General features: G+C 33.1%; 1 protein-coding gene across 4 annotated transcripts in view; it reads right to left on the reverse strand.

Annotated features, from left to right (window-relative positions):
- Nucleotides 1–1,437: 1,437 nt before the first annotated feature.
- DHX8_1 (ATP-dependent RNA helicase dhx8) overlaps nucleotides 1,438–19,132 on the reverse strand; it is a gene marked incomplete at its 3' end in the record, with an annotated part of 47,893 nt that continues 30,198 nt past the window's right edge. The window contains exons 17-22 of one of the 4 annotated variants that reach the window (XM_051209709.1): nucleotides 18,199–18,411; nucleotides 17,274–17,354; nucleotides 13,047–13,175; nucleotides 11,551–11,747; nucleotides 9,746–9,925; nucleotides 4,843–6,720 (exon numbers count right to left, since the gene is read on the reverse strand). In XM_051209709.1, the coding sequence (XP_051075169.1) occupies nucleotides 6,483–6,720; nucleotides 9,746–9,925; nucleotides 11,551–11,747; nucleotides 13,047–13,175; nucleotides 17,274–17,354; nucleotides 18,199–18,411 (1,038 nt within the window). Of the gene's footprint in view, nucleotides 1,533–4,842; nucleotides 6,721–9,745; nucleotides 9,926–11,550; nucleotides 11,748–13,046; nucleotides 15,463–17,273; nucleotides 17,355–18,198; nucleotides 18,412–19,132 lie in introns of those variants that run through there. The other 3 variants (XM_035731168.2, XM_051209710.1, XM_051209708.1) reach the window with 3 other exon arrangements.

Genomic DNA, 19,132 nt, shown 5'->3' on the forward strand with positions numbered 1-19,132 from the left:
AACCCTGAAAATTTTGGGTTCGACCCCTGACAAGGTCATGAGTTTTTATTGATCAGGACTTCCACATTATGATATAATAGCCGTCTAGTGTTTCCTGGCTCTCAACAATACCTAAACTGATGAAATCAGTCAATAATGTTAATCAACTAAAATGTGTCCCCAAATAGAAGGCCAAAAACATGTGACCTTGCTGAAATCCACAGAAGTCAAAGGTAGACATCGTAATGACTTACAGTAAGAAAGTTTATATAATAAGTGTTCCTGAAATAATATGTCATGGTCATAAATTTCTAATAGAAAGACTGAATGTATTTCAATTCCTCATATTGACTGGTACGGTTTCAGAAGATCTCGTCAGGATAGTTTTCAAAATACAGATAAATTTTATTGAATGTCTGTTATTAAAATGTCATCATAAGCATTTAAACAAACATAATTTTCGCACTGTTGCGAAAAATATCTATTAACCAATGAATTTACTAAGTTTCCCCTTAATGTTCCGAAAGAACTATATTTCAATTCAATCAACATTAAACAGATATTTTCCCCTAGTATGAAATTACTTAGTAATACACGCTCATAATTAAATCAAGAGTAGGGTCGACAAATTTCTATTTTCATCACAAGAGCTGAATTTTAATGAAACAGTTTATATTTTCAGACTTAATCAATTTGTAATAAATTACAATTTAATAGTTGAATTCATGAGTCAATTAAAGTTAGACCAATATGGAAAACCTGAGAGCACTGAACGGCCATTTCGATCTCATATGGGATTCTCCGGCAGTGCTCATCCATAGTCTCTCACGCAGGATTCGAACCCAGGGTCTGTCGGTCTCGTGCGCGAACGCATAGCCTCTAGACCACTGAACCGGCATGTCTAATTTCAATTCAAATACAATTATCAAAAAATTATCATTATTTGACTGAACCGAGTCAATTTTATTTTATGCTTTATAAATCATACAGTCTATTGAATATAGAAACCATTCTAGATTTCATGAATATTTTGTAGTATATTGATTGAAATGTATTTCACAGATTGAAATCATGAGTCAGTTGAAGCTAAACCACCATGGAAAACCTGGAAGCACTGGACGGCCGTTTCGTCCTAATATGGGACTCCTCAGCAGTGCGCATCCACGATCCCGCACCCCGCTTTTCCATGGTGGTCTAGCTTCAATCGACTCATGACTTCAATCTGCGAAATTTCTAAAATCTCCACAAACCCCTTCTGAAATGTATTTATTAAATATCTGTGTCAATCTATGCATAATACAATCATTCGTTAGCCGAAATGATGATCAAATATTTTATTATCTTAGTTAAATATCTTAATTGAAATAAAATCAACTAATTTTCCTATGCTTTATGATACCAGAAAAGAATCAACTGTTTGATCTAATTTATTATTAAGAAGATTTTATTCAATATGTGCTCTTGTAAAATGTAAAAAGTATTCTAGGAATTCAAGAATGTAAAACAGACTATTATAATTAAGTTTACCATGATATTTCAGCCATGTGTTATGTCTGAAAAAGAAAAAAAGTTATTCAGTTTAATCTTTAAACTTTTAGTTTATTGTATATAAAACAAGTGAGCAATGGTAATAAAAAGAGAGCATTAAATTAATAAATGTATACATAGTAAGGTTAATCATATATGATTGATAAAGGCTAAAAGATCCTGGAACAGGTACCAGAGTTAAAAACAATTTTTTTTAAAAATTTAATCACATTAGAAGGGTTTCTGTGGATATTATAGTAATTTCAATGGTTGAGATCATGAGTCAATTGAAACTAGACCACCATGGAAAAGCTGGAAACATTGGACGGTCGTTTCCTCCTAGTATGAGACTCTTCAGTAATGCGTTTCCACGATCCCATCTATTTGATAGATTTAAGGATGTATATAAATCATTGAATAATGTGAATAGAGTAATACCAAAAACATGATGATTTAAAAAAGATATCACAATAATATCATTCATTGTAGTCATTAATATTAAATATTTTGATTGAATATCATAACTGTTACATGAATTGAATGTAGATTATCTTTATTATTATTTTGAAAAGAACAACATTGTACTTCATTATTTGGCATTATATTTAAATAACATTTAGATGGTCTAATAAACATATACCTATCTAGTACAAATCATTCTATAAAAAGAGAAAACATTGAAGAAAAAAACAATAACTATGAGTCATTGAAATATATATATTTCCCATTTTATTTACACCCAACGTTTTATAACTTATATATATAGTTTTTCCCAACAGAATGCCAAATTCTGATGACGTCAAATATATTATAAATTGCGTGTAATGAATAGATACGTGTACTGAATCACATATTGATAGATGAACAATTATGCTTGCTATATATTCACTAGTTGAACAGTGAATAATAATAATAATCATTCAAATGACCTAGCAGTTCTTTTAAAATTAACTACTTAAAATTGACACTAAAAACAATACTATTAATTGATATTGCAATTTATTGGTTTTCATATCATTTGTAATGGTAAATTCAAACTTTTGAAGATTTACCCATCAACAACAGTAATTCTTAGTTATATAACATTTAAGATGATAACATCATCTGGCTTGTCACTTATTCCTTGTTTATGAGTTTATCTATTAACTAGACATACTCTTGTTACATACTATGAATTAATAAGATAAAAAGATTATGTCTTTCTCATTTTGAATATTCTCTTTTCATCGTATTATTTAGCTTAATCTATAAAACAGGGTAATAACACTTACTTAAACTGGATAAATACAAGCAATCATACATTCTATTCACTTGATACAGCTAAAAACATCATAAACATGTGAAAACATTAAATTAAATAGTTCTACGAAAAACAAATTTCAATTCAAGTATATCTTATGGGAGGTTAGTCGCTACTCGAAATACCGAGATCGTAACATCACTGACTGACACTGTGAGTTTAAATCTAAATAGCGGTATAATTCTACTAAGGATTGTAAATACCTCTTTCTGACAAGTACCAAGAAGCATGAAACCTAGGTTGAGTTCCTTACAGATTAGCTTTAATTGTCTAACATTTAATAAAAATAGTCTATTTGTAGATAAATATCTTGTACACCTATAAAATATGTGCAACGCATCTAATGAATATGTTTATATATTCGACTGTGTACCACTGTTTGTGATATGCTTATTAGTATAAACTAGTTGCCCAAACCAAAGTAAATGAAGTGAGATGCGAGCTCACGATCTATCAGTTGAAAGTCAAATGCATTGAATACCATATCGCCGATTTCCTTTCACAAACAAACTTCTTGTTGAAACTGTCGAGAGAAGTGAATAACCTCTCTATTTATTATTGAGTAACTATGATGCAATCCAATCACTCTTGATGGCGAAACTCTGGAAGATTTAGAATCCTTCACATAACTGGGAAGTATTATCAATGAACAAGGAGGTTCAGATGCAGAAGTAAAGGCAACGATTGGAAAAACAAGGGCTGCATTCCTACAAGTGAAGAACATATGGAACTCAAAACAACTGTCTGTCAACCTATATCAAAGTGAGAATCTTCAATACGAACGTCAAGGCAGTTCTACTGTATGGAGCTGAAACGTGGAGAACTACTACAACCACCATCAAGAAGGCACAAGTACTTATAAATGGTTGTGTACGCAACATACTCAACATCCATTGGCCGGATACGATCATCAACAGCCTTTTGTGGGAGAGAACAAACCACCTTCCAGCTGAAGAGGAAATTAGGAAAAGACGATGGAGTTGGTGGTTAGGACATACATTACTCAAATCATCAAACTGGATCAAGAGGCAAGCCTTAACTTGGAATCCCGAAGGGAAGCGGGAAAGAGGAAGGCCAAAGAAGTAGATATGAAAAGGATGAATAGGAACTGGAAAGGATTGTCCAGGACAGGGTTGGATGGAGAATGCTGGTGAGCGGTCCATGCTCCATCACGAGAAGTAACAGGCGTAAGTAATGATGCTGCATCAGTCAACGTAAATCAAATCCAGTCAGTAACAATGTAGAACTTCGTGCGTACGTACATCAGTTCGAGTTGCCATAACACATTAGCACAGAGATGAAGTAAATCAAAATGCAAAGTAAATAAATCCTCTGATGTTAAATCACACCTAGTCACTTCATGATTTCCGCCTTCAATAAGCTAGGATATGAATTTCGATTTAATGTTCTTAAAATAATTTATTTTTCTTATCATAGCGAGGGATTGCTTCGCTATTTTACAATCAGGAACAATCGATAAGACAGAGTAGTAAAATACGACGGACTTAATCTTATTACCCGCTTTTGATTTGAACTTGCACTGAAGTAGTCTAATGTTTACGATTTGTTCTTAGCTATCGATTTGATGATTGCATTCATTGTAGAAATCAAATGTCATTCTATTACTTAACTACTAAATGTTATGAAGTGAATATCTATGATTCTGCAAAAGCTCTAAACGCCTTTACCCTACACTTTTTTCCAATGTTAAACTGCCTACTGCATATTTTCTAGAAAAACAATTTTTTTTCTAAATGTATGGATTTGTAAAACTAGAGTTCATAGAAAATCTATAATCAATCGCATAATTACGTTTTCAGTAAACTGATGATACGTGAACTATCAAAACATTGTGGTTATCACAATTTAATATAATGTTTAATAATCATTATGAGTATATATGATTAGCTACAAGCTACGGTGTTCAAAACACGTTGAGAGAATTCAATAACTTAAAATTTTGCTAATCAATGAGTTTTGTGCCAAATTTACAGATTTTAAACAAGAAAACTGAGAATTTTTTCAATAAACTCTTTGTCATTACTGAGTTACAACTAAATATAAAATTACCAGTGCATCCTATGAAACCAGCACCATTTTTGTTTGTAGGCCAGAATGTGAGTAACATATTTTATAAAAACCAATAACATCGTGTACATATCATTACATTTATAGACGGGTTAGTGATTCCGTAGCTAAATGATCGTGCGTTAAGTAGCTAAGCCAACAACCCTCCTGAAATCAAGGAACGAATCGAGGGAAATTTCTCCTAAAATTACTAGTTTTCCACCCGTTTTAAGGTATGATCTCTAACCAGAAGGTCCACTTATCGATTTAAAATATGTAGATAACATAGTCCTATATGGCGAAGAGATTGCCATAGGCTATAGTGCATGTGTTGCAATGTTGTGTTCAGGACTGGTCTGTGTCAACGCCTAAACTAATGATGGGCAGTGAAGTAGTTAAGCGCGCTGACTACTTCACGTACCTTGGAATTTCCATCAACCCTGGTGGATTGGTGTCTGATGAAAGCCCGACTAACTTTGGACAACTTGCATCGCTGACGGTATAGGAGAGGCGGGAGTGTAAACAGCCTAAAACTACCTTTATTATCTTATAGCTGTGAAAGTAGAAGATATGTGTAAGCTGTAAGCTTTCAGTAATAGGTTTCTTGAGGTACCGTTCACGTTTCGTAGAGCGATTGGATGAAAAAATGTTACGGTTAAACAAAAGATACTAGGCAAAAGTGCTAAATCAATTGATGAGGTCACCAATTCTTATTGACTGTGATGGTTCTAGTACAAGTTACGTACGTCTAATCATTGTTCAACTCGAAAGACAATTTTTCTGGTAGAGAAGATGGAAGAGAGCTAGGGATGATCGAACCAATACATAGCATCAGTCTATGAAGTCACTGTTCGTAGATGAAGATAGAATCCATCATAAAGACGTAGATCTATCCACACTTTATCTTTAGATCTTAATTTCTATTATTCTTTGGCACATACTTTTTCAAATCGTATTCTTAATGTTCAGCCTCTAATTGTCTACTTTACGATTTCAATTACTTCACTGTCCATCTTGTTAATTGCATCTAGTCGTGCTACTGTGATGTTATATTGGGCCAATGAATATTTGTGTTAAACCTATGTTGATTATGACTGAAAGCACATTACTAAATAAACTAAACCCTGTAATTATGTCAATAAAATTCAACTTCTTAAATTTGTGTTGAATAGCGACACTATTCACAACAAGATAAACAAAAGACAACAAAGAACTATGTGAGAATACACAAAGTTCATGCCCATATAACTAAGACAAAACTTTGGCACAGAGTATGATCACTAAAACACCAAAATATGAAACCAACGAAAAACTATACATATTTTTACTACAAATTCAAGTCGATTACATAGGTAAAATAATAAAATACAAATAGTATACGGATCCTTCTGTAAAAAAAGGAAAGAAGCAGTATTAAAAGAGAAAAAAACAGGACAACGACGCTGTTACATTTCACAATCATTCCCATTAAGGATTTAAATAGTAAATTATGTGAATTCTTAAAAATACACTTGACATCTGTACAAAATAAATAAATATTTGCTTAAGAGAAAAACAAAATACTACATTGAAACAGAAGTTGAACAACAATAAGTTAGTTAAATAAATATTAAAATGTAACTTTAACATGAAATTTCCTTGGAACACGTGAAATACGCCATGAATCTTTCTCTTCAAATTTACTGAACAATGGTTCAATTCGCATTGACTTTTTAGTACGTGATAATTTAGTTGGATCGCCAAATTTGAAGAAATTCGGTGCAAATTCTACTAACCATCTTGGATCGATTGTGGTTACTTCACGCATATACTCTTTAGTAGTCATAACTAGTTCATGATAAACAACCCTAAATGAAATGATTTAACAAAGAGAGTGTGTGTGTGTGTGAAAAAGTGTAATTCATATATATACGATGATATGAAGCATTTTAATAAATTAAATATTATTCTATAAGTAATTATTAGTATAAGGTGATTAAGATCTAAAAAATACTTAGGTTTTAATAAGCCTAATCTAATTGTAAATATCACGAATTAATGATTATTATTTCTTTTCTTTTTCTAATTATTATTAAAATTCATTTATACTATGAATTAGAGTGATATAAACCTATTATTTATAAGAATTATCATATTCGATTATATTTCCCACCTTGAAATTTAGTTACCTACCGACAGTAAACTAAGAGAGGTATCTCTAAAAAAACAAAACGTTTATAATCTAAATCAGTGGATGATAACTAACAAAACATGAGAATATTTAAATTATATTTCTTATTAGTTACGTGTAATGATTAAATCACAGATAAAAACAGAAGTAATTGATCATAATGATGTTTGGATCTAATTAAAGAAATAGAAACCTCTGAGTAAATCAATAATTGAATATTAATGCTTAGAATATATGAGAAGCTTAAGTCGTCATCACCATCGAAAAGTAGATTGGTGTCTATACCACCACATACAATCTACTATCTGGTTGTTAATGATTACCTTGTTAACATCACAGTATGTGGTTAAAAATACCTTGGACTAATATAAAATTTACAGGGAATTTCAAAAGTAAACAGACAATCCGCTAATTTAACTAAGATTTTTACAGATAATTGGTTGTAGGCAGTCAACAGAAACCCATAGACCTAGGTTTCGGAGCAATTGGAACTCGTCAACAAGACGTGCTTGTAGTCTCGAGGAAATTAGTGCTTCTTGTGGGATTCGAACCCGCGCCAGTCCCGTCTCGTACAGCTCATTGGTAAGGCCTCTCAGACTACGAAACTTGATGACTAGTGGCGACATTGCAAATTAATTAATAGAATTCGATTAGGACTTGAAGGACTACACCAATATGGTCACCACTCAGTAACCAATCAATTGTAAGGTATGTACCATGTGACAACTCTTAATTACCATGAGTTCAATTTTAGAAAACATACAGAATCCTATCATCGCCATACCATTTGAATCTATATGATATCAACTACGTATGAAAACAGCTTTTAACCGTAATTTACATGACATAATTATACATATTTTATATAATCATATGTACAATAAAAAAAATCATAAAATTAATTTTCTCTTAGTGATCGATAATTTATTCATCCTCTTTTAAGCAGTCCTATTTTGTTAACAAAACGTTGGTAATAATAATAATAATATTTCATGATATATGTATATAAAGAAAAATTTAATCTCCCCTCAAATAAACTCAAGAATTATTCTCATTAAAAGGAAATATACATACACAGAATTAAGTGATTACTTAATAATTCTACTACAAAGACCATCACTGTTACTTCACAAGTTGGTGTGTGTATCAGTACATAGTAGAACACAAAACATTGTTTATTTATTTACTTATTTATTCGCTTTTTACTCTTCTTGATGCTCTAGTTTACTCTTTCCTCATGAGTAGTAAAAAAAGAGGAGGGGAAGAGAGTAAACAATTTAATGTCAACAAATCGGGATAAGATTTCTCCAATTTACATTGTACTCTGCACCTTTGTGTTTTATTGTTTTGTTGAATAGATTTATTAATTTCCAACCTAAACATATTTATATAGATTTATTAAAACTAGTTCTACACATCCGATGTTATTGGTATCGATGGTTACGCGGAAATAAGTAGGACAAAAAAAGGAGAGAAAAATAATTTAAAATATGGATATTTAGTAGGTCATACATTTATAACCTGAATTAAAGGGTGCCTTATATATTTCATTCATTTATACATTAAGGCAAGAAATTTTATGATATGCCTTACATGTTTTTTCTGCATGCATTTAAGTAAAATACATGACGGTTGAATTCATGAGTCGATCTAGGCTAGACCACCAGTGAAAACCTGGAAGCACTGGACGGCCGTTTTGTCTTAGTATGGGACTTCTCAGTAGTGGGCACCCACGATTCCGCACGTGGGATATATACATATATATGAAGTTAAAATATGCACACGTTTGATTTATATGGTTTTCTCTAGGACTTAAAAAGGAAACCTTTAGAATACATTATTGTAGAAAAAGTTAAATAGATGCATTAGTCCAGGTTTTATTTTGAGAAATTAACAATAAGAATAAATTGTTAACAGTATCATCAAAGAAATATTCAGTTAATTTTAAGTAAGATATAGTAGCAAAGAGTGAATCTACAAAACTAAACGAATTTTATCTCAAGCTAACAATCACATTTATCAAGAACAAATCCAAAAAGTCTCGAATCAGATCAAAATCATTAATTATGTTTAGCTTTTCTTTTTTGATAAAAATACAATTCTGTATCAAACTACTACTAGATATAAGCTAGGTAATATGTTACCCAGTGTGAAATGATAATTAGATTAAGTAACAGTAGATTTAATAATCTGAAACCCTAAAGTTTGATTTCAATATTTCTAAAAATTTAATTGTTTCACTATACATGACTACTGCGCATCAAAGATACGTACAATTGAATACCTGAGATTTTCTTAAATTATTACTAAATAGTAGTTGACTATAGAAGTCGAATACTGTTGTGTAATTTACGCATTTTTCTAGCTAAGCATTTCACTAAATTGTCAGTGTTGCGAATGGCACAGAAAGAGTGATTTTCAACTGCCTTTCTGTATACAATAACAAGATTCTATATCATTAATGGAACAAAGGCATTAAATCAACTTAATTTCTGTTAACTGGAATGTGAATGTCTACTCCATACATTTTTTCAAAAGATGTAGATGGAAATGTTTAGGAAAATTCAACAGAATACATTCAATTTTTATCTAAGAGATAGCATTGATGTCTTAACAATGCATCACACATTTGTATAGACAAAATCAGTAATCGAATAGCTGCAATACAACATAGAGAAACACTGATGGAAGAATGAACTTACCAATCTGGTTGTCTATTAAATAATGCAGATGATGGATGAATATAAACAACTTGTTGGTCAACCAGCGTACGATAACCTTCTTGTGGATCTTTCTTTGCAGCATTACGAAAGAATCCAGACAAAATTGCTTTCTGTGCTAATGCAGTCTTTTTACCGCATGAAACTACATCAAGCTTATGTCTGAAATAAGCAAAAAAAATATGACGTATATTACATAAGAATCTCAATTTCGTATACGACACCCCCGCAGCGAGAAGGACTTTCCTGGCAGCGGCTGTATACGCGGTGGGCATGAGAGAGCACTTCAAGAACAGTGGACTCTCCCCACTTTCGGTTGTACAAGAACATTTGGGGGCGAATGTCCGGCACTTTAACCGGGTTGGTGGATATGGAGATCCTTTCTAGGAAAGTTGGAAAACCCTCATTCCAAACCAATGGTGCACATGGGCTCCAGGATCCTGAATAAACAAATGACGTATGAATCCATTGTTGGTCACCCGCTACCATGGGACTGCATCTCCTTGAGGATTAGACATGTAGGTCAAAGGATCAAGAAGTTGCCCCTTAAGAAAACCCCGTGCTTAAGTCTGAGCAACAGGGCAGTATCCCGGCCCTCACACAAATCAAATGACCAGGTGTGGCACATAAATATTTGGTGCCTCCTTTTACCAATATTTATGTGTTTAAAGAAATACGACTGAAACAACAAAAATCATAGCTGAAAATAAAGTTGATGCTTACAACTTAATAAAATCATCAGTAGATGGTTATGGAAATTGAGTTTAAATTGATATCGTGAATGGATGAATGTAAGACCACGTGTGGGACCGCGGATGCCCACTGCTGAGGAGACCCATATTAAGACGAAACAGCCAACCAGTGCTTCCATGTTTTCAGTGGTGGTCTAGCATTTATCGATTCATGATGTCAATTTAAAATTTAAAAAATGATACAATATGTGAGAAATGTTAACTAAAACATAGAATATGCTCCCTGAAATTCTAAGTATTATTTATAAACGTTTTTTCCTTGACGAATAAAGTTTTACATAATTAACTTTCTTGTGTTTTTCCTAAGCGGATTATTGAATTCACTATAATATTTTGTCAATTTCCTACATAGAATTTATTTTAGTCAATGTTAAATCGGTTTCAACCTGTATTGATATGTCTTTCAATACAAACCTTTTCGATTCCAAACGAGATCAGAAACAGAAAATAATATTTAGGTAGTTAAATAATGTCGACCTTACTCTGGGGATTATTTGCCATAAGTTTTCACGAACTAAAAAAATAAAACTTAATCCAGAAAAATAACAACAGCAGTTTGAATTAAATCCCTATTCAGATAAACCGTAAATGTAACAAAGAAATACATGATAATGTCTTCAAATAACTGAAACATTTCTAAACAATACGAAACAAAACAAGAATAGGATTGAAAGAACAAGATTTATGGTATATCAAAAATATGTGGAAAAAACCATGAATTGAAACGAAAACCAAGAGGAAAATGGACTAATATTAGGTACACAGTAAACCTGATGAACAAATGTTGTTCGACATTGAGCACTGCTATGCAACACAACATTGATTATGTTTCAACAACTACCGATCAGTTCGTGATAATCGAATCTATGGGACGAAATTCCATAATCTTCACAAAACCCTAATCCTATGCTAATAACTACTGACTTTCACAGTAGAATCTTCACAAATTCCCATACTGGCAATATTGACTTACTAATAACAATATGTTATAGTAGGATTAATCCAATACTAAAACAATAAACAGTAAATACCTACCTGTCCATAATACCAAGCAATTGTTTGCGTACATCTTGAGCACGTTTTAATGTTCTTGCTTGCAGAAAATTGTCGTAACACCATGGTGCAGAGAATTTATTATTCTTCCATGCATTGTATACAGCCAATAGAGTAAGGTGATCACCTTCAGGTTGATGAAATTTCGCTTTACGTTGATCAGCCAATTCAGTTTTCTCCTAAATTATTTTTTTAGTATTAAAAGAAATAGCTTATATATTTTGGGGACAGAAGAAAAACATTTTTGAAGTCAGTTTAAATTAGATACTTTAAGCGAGTAGCGAATATGATGTGTTATATATATACAAGGGTTTAACATTTCATCTGGTTTTACCAGTCAAGCATAAGCAACGTAGAACGTGGCACATATGTGCAGTGACCCAAGCTGTCACATCAAAATAGCATAATGGCTAGATGAAATTATTAATACAACTTTCAGAGTAGCAAAAGTAATGACATTATCAGAATTGACGGGGAACGTCAGACATAGGCAAACTAATTCGACAAGGTATAATGAGTTCACAGAAGAAAAAGTATAAGATAAATTTAAAATGAAAAGTGAATACATCTGGCATATTATATTCGGCTACATGTCACGTAACTTCCTCAACTATTGGTTACGATAATCGCAAGGACTTTTTATAAGCAGATAATATGTAACTAATAACACAGCTTAATCTAATAGTCAATTACTTCATAAACTAATGTAAAGTATTAGCCTAAACACTAATGCTGAGGTAATTATGGAAATATACATAAATATTACCAACTAGATGGAACAACTCTGAATCATCACACGATATACAAATTGATTAGAATCTCAAGGAATGTCAAAATTAATTAAATTAGTCAATCCATTCTCTTTATTTCACAATAATATTTAAAAAGAAATGCCCTGGTATGACCGAGAGTGGGGTGGGCCCGCCCTTCTCGAAATGCTCTCACACGGCCACGCGTATACAGCCTCTACCAGGGAAGTCCTACTCACTGCCCTCTCGTGGCGGGGTGTTGTTTACGAAAATGAGAGGACCAATGTCCGGCGCTTTAACCGGATTCTAAACCAATGGTGCACATGGGCTCCAGTATCCTGAAGGAACAAATGGCGTATGTACCAATCGTTGGTCACCGGCTACCATGTAACTGCATCTCCTCACGATGCTCCATTGCCCTGTGGATCAGACCTTTAGGTCAAGGGCTCGAGGAGTAGCCTCCTTAGAAAACCACCTACTCCGGTCTGGGCACCCGGGCAGTATCACAGCCCTCACACGAATCTAATTATTTATGTGGCGCATATCTACTTGGTGCCTCCTTGTACCAATGTTTATGTGTCTAAATAATAAATAATAAATACATAACTAGTGGTTGATACATCCAAAACCAAGAATCGGTTTACACAATAAAACTAGAAAAAATGTTTCATTGATTTCTAATTCATTTTAATACAAACTACCGAAACGAGAAAAAAAGATTATACTAACCTTAGGACGATAGAAAACATTTTGAACAGATAACATTGAAACGACAGTTAATACTTCTTCAGAACATTGTAAATGCACTGACATAATTAACATTTTAGAAAGCATTGGTTCAAGAGGAAATTCAGCCATCTGAATTTAACAAAATGATGAAGAAAAAAATAGTGAAAAAAAAACTGAAGAATAAATTCTTATAGTCTGTCAGCCAGTTCAGTCTTAGACAAAGTAGATCTTGCGAAAATGTATAACCGGTCAAGATGCCACAACAATATAGCCAAAACATGTGTAAAACATAGGGGGGAGAAGTAATATTCACTGTCATGTAAAGCTGAACATGAAAAAGTGTGGTTGAACAACGAATGAGACTGAAGGATAGGAAACTATAGACTAACTTCTCGCTATGTCACTCAATAGTTACAAATATTGATACCAAGTATCAATCAAAAAGTTCAAACTTTCTCGTATAACTCGGAGTGATAGTTAGCGATTATATTTTTCAGTTACGCTGCCTTCAAATTTCTTTCATCCCACCTTAGATGCCAGTTTATTTAGCGATTCGAGATGTATCGCCTAAGCACGCGTAGCACATGTCCCAACAATCTAATCTGATCCAGAGTTATCAACCAACTTATAGACCCTACGAAGTAATCTTATTATTGTCCACCCGGTGCCTCCACCAAGCATGTGGAAGAATTAGAATACACCCACGTTCAAAGAATTTCAGTCTTCTTATATGATATAGTTGTGTAGGTTGTTGAAGTAATATAGTAATATAGTGAACTGCTATACAACAGACTCGCCATTTAAAAAGTACACATATATTTCACCTGCGCTGCAGGTAACAGAAGTTGGTAAAAGCCGAAAAAACTTTATCTATGCCAAGACTACGACAACGAACAAATCACCAGGATGGACATGGTGTGGTACGAACAACCAAACTGCATGGATAAAAGATTGAATGATAGATTAAATTGTGAACAATAGAAAATTCATAACTCAAGTTGATAAGGGAGAAAAACCTTGGATGCAAAAATATTTGAAGCAACGGTTTGAAGAATTGAATAATAACTTGGACATATAATTAGAATATTTCCCGTATATTTATGGTCAATCGATAGAAAGAATGATAGACAATCGAATTCTCTTAGTGTACTATATTCGAAAATAAATGTAATGGTCATTTTATTTGTTCAGTAAAGTACGTTAAATGGTTAGTCCTTGTTACAATTGATCAATCATTGAGAAATCGCCAATACTAAGTTTAGCTAGATATTAGCGTTGATTGAGTCCTACCACCCAATTTGGTGGTACGTCTGGTCTAAGTGATTCGACATCGTATGCACTATCTTTTTCTGTCAAACAATTGGAGAAGTTTATTAGAAAGCTCTGGACCAATTTTTTGCGTTAACTCAACACTAGTCAGCAATTTCGTGGGGATAAACTGCCCCTGAGCCATTCGGTGTCACCGACAGAGAAATTACCACTGAATTATCCAGGTCACAACAGATCTATAGTAGTATTGACTGAGTAGTAGTGTTATGTTCTTTTCTTTAGAAATGCTAGAAAAACAATTCTACAAAAATAAATTTTGACATCATTTACATTACTTATATATAATGCTGAGACAGTAAATTATTCGTAGACAGAGATTCAAGGTTGTGATTTAATAGTTGGCATTTCGAAAATTTACCACATAAACTAATGGTTAACATTTTGGTGCTAACAAAGCAAACCGCATCGCACAAAAAAAGCAACAGACATCGAAGATGAAGTGTTTAAGATGAAAATAACTGTTAATTCAACGATTAAGATATGACTTCGTGTATATACATATATTTGTTTGACACCTTAGACGATACTTAGCTGAGGTAAACTTAAGAACTATTAGTAATAAATAGTTCAATACAAATAACAAATAATCTGAAGTTATTATTCAGGGAGATAAAAAAATTTCATTGCATAATGTACACAAATACTACAAACTTTATAACAAAGAAATGGATGAATTGTAGCTAGCGATGAGAAAAAAGGAGCCCTTTTCATCCTATTTTGGACACGTCAGCCGAATGTGCCTGCGGTTGACACAAAATGTGTTCAGTTTGAGTCCACGTGTAAACGTCGGTATTAGGATGCAGACAAACTCAGCGTATGAGTTCCAAACAAGACGAAATGAGCGTCCTGAATTCTCCTCCTAGACATAGTCCATCCGTTTGATAAAACTTGTAGCAAAGTAGCCATATTGAGACAAGCCATACAGAATGCACATATGCCAACAACGACTGATCAAAATTAAGTCCTTAAAGCCAACAATGGGTTAATTTTAACCCTTTACTAACAAATAAATAAACAACTAATATGAAAGTTGTATAAAAGCATTACGATCTAACAAAAAAAAATTTAAAATTTGTGCACATGCTACACTGAAAGGTTCAATTTCACAAAAAATGATCACATCAAATAATTCTGATAATGAGAAGTAATGTAGTGCACATGCACGATTTTATTTCTTATGTGATATTCATATCAGTAGTTAATGATGTGATGATTTATTTATTTATTTAAACACCAAATATATGTGCACCACACTTCATTATTCGATTTGTGTGACGGTTGGGATACTGTCCTAGCACCCAAAACGAAGCAGGTGGTTTTTTAAGGAGGCTACTCCTCGAGCCTTTGACCTAGAGATCTAATCCACAAGGCAGTGGGGCAACGTAAAGAGATGCAGTCCCATGGTAGCCGGTGACCAACAATAGGTTCATACGTCATTTGTTTATTCAGGATCCTGGATCCCATGTGCACCATTGGTTTGGAATGAGAGTTTTCCAGCTCCCTTAGGCGGGTCCTCCTTACCTACCAACCTGGTTTAAGCGCCAGACATTCGCCTTTTGTCTTCTCAATCTCGTAAACAACATCTTCTCTCCAAGAAGGTAGTGAGTAGGACTTCCTTGGAGGTGGATATATACTCGTGACCATATTAGAGAATTTCGAGAGGGAGAACGGACTCTCCCGCCCTCGGCTGAGATAATTCCTTCCTTAAGTAAGTAACAGGAACCCGCAAAAATAACAACAAAATATTCACAAAAACAATATTTCATCAAAATTATTATTATCCATAATAGACCATTAATAAAAATGTATTGACTTTTTATTATTCTATATCCTAACAATAAAGTGTTTACTAAACAAATTCGCCTAGATTAAGACAATAGTCCAAATCTAGGGCATAATGATGTAGAAAACTAGATCGACAACATAATACTTATCATCTAAAATGGTAACTAATGCTAATACATACACAACGGAGCATTCACCCACTTGTGTTTAAGTGTTCATATGTATATGTTTATGTGCGTGTGTATGGGTTCAAACATACAAGAACTTCCATAAACTAGATTTCATAAACAGAAAAATTCAACAACAAGTAATTGATAAACAAATAAAAGAAAAAAAATGGGCATAAAACGAGAGCAATGGTAGAGAGTGACATTGGTACAGCTTACAAAAATTAGTTCGTCAAAATTAGGGGTTATATTAAAAAGAAGTTATAACTGGATAATATTAAAATTATTTTCATCCACCGTGCTTAATCTAATAATCAGCCTCATTATCAATAGATATTGTATATGTATGAAAAGAATGATGATGATTTTCAATTTTACACAAAAAAAAATATCGAAGGGATTAGAATAATAATGGCAATAATGATAATAATAACCCTGATCTTGAAAGCAGACTGTGATTACTATTGAATGATTAAAATACCAGATTTCCAAGAGGTGAAAAACACTAGAATAGCGAGTACCAATGGAATTATTAATCTTCGGTCTCGCGCGTAAACGCTTAACATTGATCGGTTTGTTATCTCAATTGAGAAAAAAATCAACAATCTTTACAATCATAAATAGGTCTTAAATTGTATAATAGAAAACAGTCTATTTTAACTAATCATGCAATGTTATAGATAACTGTGAGACGTAAAATTTAAAATCCATTGGTTTTATTAGCCGACTATAAATGAGGAGGCTAGAAATTTATTTGATTGTCTTGTAGAAGAAATAGATTTTCACATTTGTTACAAATGAATACATGGCAGTGATAAATACACTTGACCTCATAAACGACAAAACAATATCCATATAAAAAACGTGTTGTATATATTTGAAAATAAAAACCGTAGGAATGAAGAATAAACATCTTAAAGTGTAAAATTAACCATTAAAAATATACCCTTCTTCCAAGACGTGTCAACAATCCTTCATCATCCAGAGCAGATAAACCATGTAAAGTTTCCATAGCAGCGACAAGTGTCTGAAGGATAAAATAACAATAACGCAATAATAATGTATAGTTTTAAGTAATAAAGGTTATTAGAACATATAAAAATATATAATCAATTCATTCAGACTCAAAATCGTTCGCAATGGTACAAGTTCATTCACTCTTTATGTTCCCGTAGATCTAAGTTTCTAAATTCCTCACGAATTTTTTTCGTATAATTTTACCAATATATATTTTCTTCACGAAGTGTATTGTAGATGCCTAGTCTTTCCCATTACCATCAATACTGTTACAACCTCTACTACTTTGCGATTTACTCCAAGAATGTCATCTCGTTGTACTACTGGGGTGTGGCAACATGAACCAATGCATATATTTGCCAGGTTCTAAATTGTATTTGACTGACTGATAACACAAAGGTACGCCATAGACACTTATTAGGCGCGTATAATCAATCAGGTCGATAAAGGCACACAACCTCTAGTGTGCTCTACAAATTACGTTACCGTTGTTCATTAGATGCGGATTCTTGTCTAAAAATATATGACAGAATATTTGCAAACTACGTAGTATATCTTCTATAAGTAACAACTTGATCAAAAAGTAGGTGATGTGAAGGTTTTGACGTCCTAGACGATGAAATAAATGTCAAATGAAAGGGAAAAGCCATTCAGTGTTATAAAGCGTCTCGACACCGTTTGTATGTATGCTAATTGATACATCAAAGTTAACCATCAAGTATTCTAAGTAATCATAATATTGGCTCACAGAACGTAAAAGATAAATAATAGGGTAGACTAATTCAAAAAAAAATTAGAAAACGTTATTATTATTAAGACAATCAAAAAGATTAGGATTCAATTTAATTATTTACCTGTAATGGGGGAGGATCCATAAAGTCAAATGACAATAAATCATTTATACCCATGGCTTTCAACTGTAAAACTGTACTTGCTAGATTTGTTCTTTGAATCTCTGGTACATTGGTCGCTAACATTTCATCTCTGTAGGCTCTTTCAGTATACAAACGATAACATTTTCCAGGACCTGTACGACCTGCACGTCCAGCACGTTGTTTAGCTTGAGCCTGAAGTAAATAAAAAAGGGAATATTATTAATCTCTACTCCACAATATGTTATTTTTACATCAATACGTAATGTAAACTTGAAAACTACAACTCTGCATCCACTGTAAAATGAATTATAAAGCAGATCTCTCGGATGAAAACGTTTAGTTTGTTCTGTTGGAACAAGAACATAAAACAAAACAAAAGTTGGCTGTCTTAGAAAGTGAATTTTGAACCACAACCAGGGGACCAGTGTAACATTTAATTTTATCCTAAACGCAATACGAAACAAGATTGGCAAGAAGCTGTAATTTTCATAATTGTCATTATTGTAATAACACAAAATATCTCTATTCAAATATTCTCGCCATAATTCACATCTGTATATTTTGGTCTGTGTGAAAAAGCAATATTAATGAATTATTTAGGTAACAAGAAGCGCAGTCATTTAAACAAAAAACAACTTTATGTAGCAAGGAGATCACGACCGTTATTGCTACCTTGACGTGGTGGCTGAGCTTGCCTATCATGATGAAGCAACCGAGCTATACTGGCTGGAACAACCGTTCCTCAAAGTCCTACCATGTCAGACAGGTCGGTTGAAGAGCGGTAAGACTAAAGGCAACAAACCCAAGGTCCGAAGGCGAAGTCGTACTGCTGACTGTACAGAGGTGTGACAGCAGTAAGGTGTTTCTTTCAGACAACAAGCATGACAGTGATGCTGCTTTCCCACAAGGAGTG

This window comes from Schistosoma haematobium, chromosome 1 (genome assembly GCF_000699445.3).
Source record: "Schistosoma haematobium chromosome 1, whole genome shotgun sequence".
NCBI classification, from domain to species: Eukaryota; Metazoa; Platyhelminthes; class Trematoda; order Strigeidida; family Schistosomatidae; genus Schistosoma; species Schistosoma haematobium.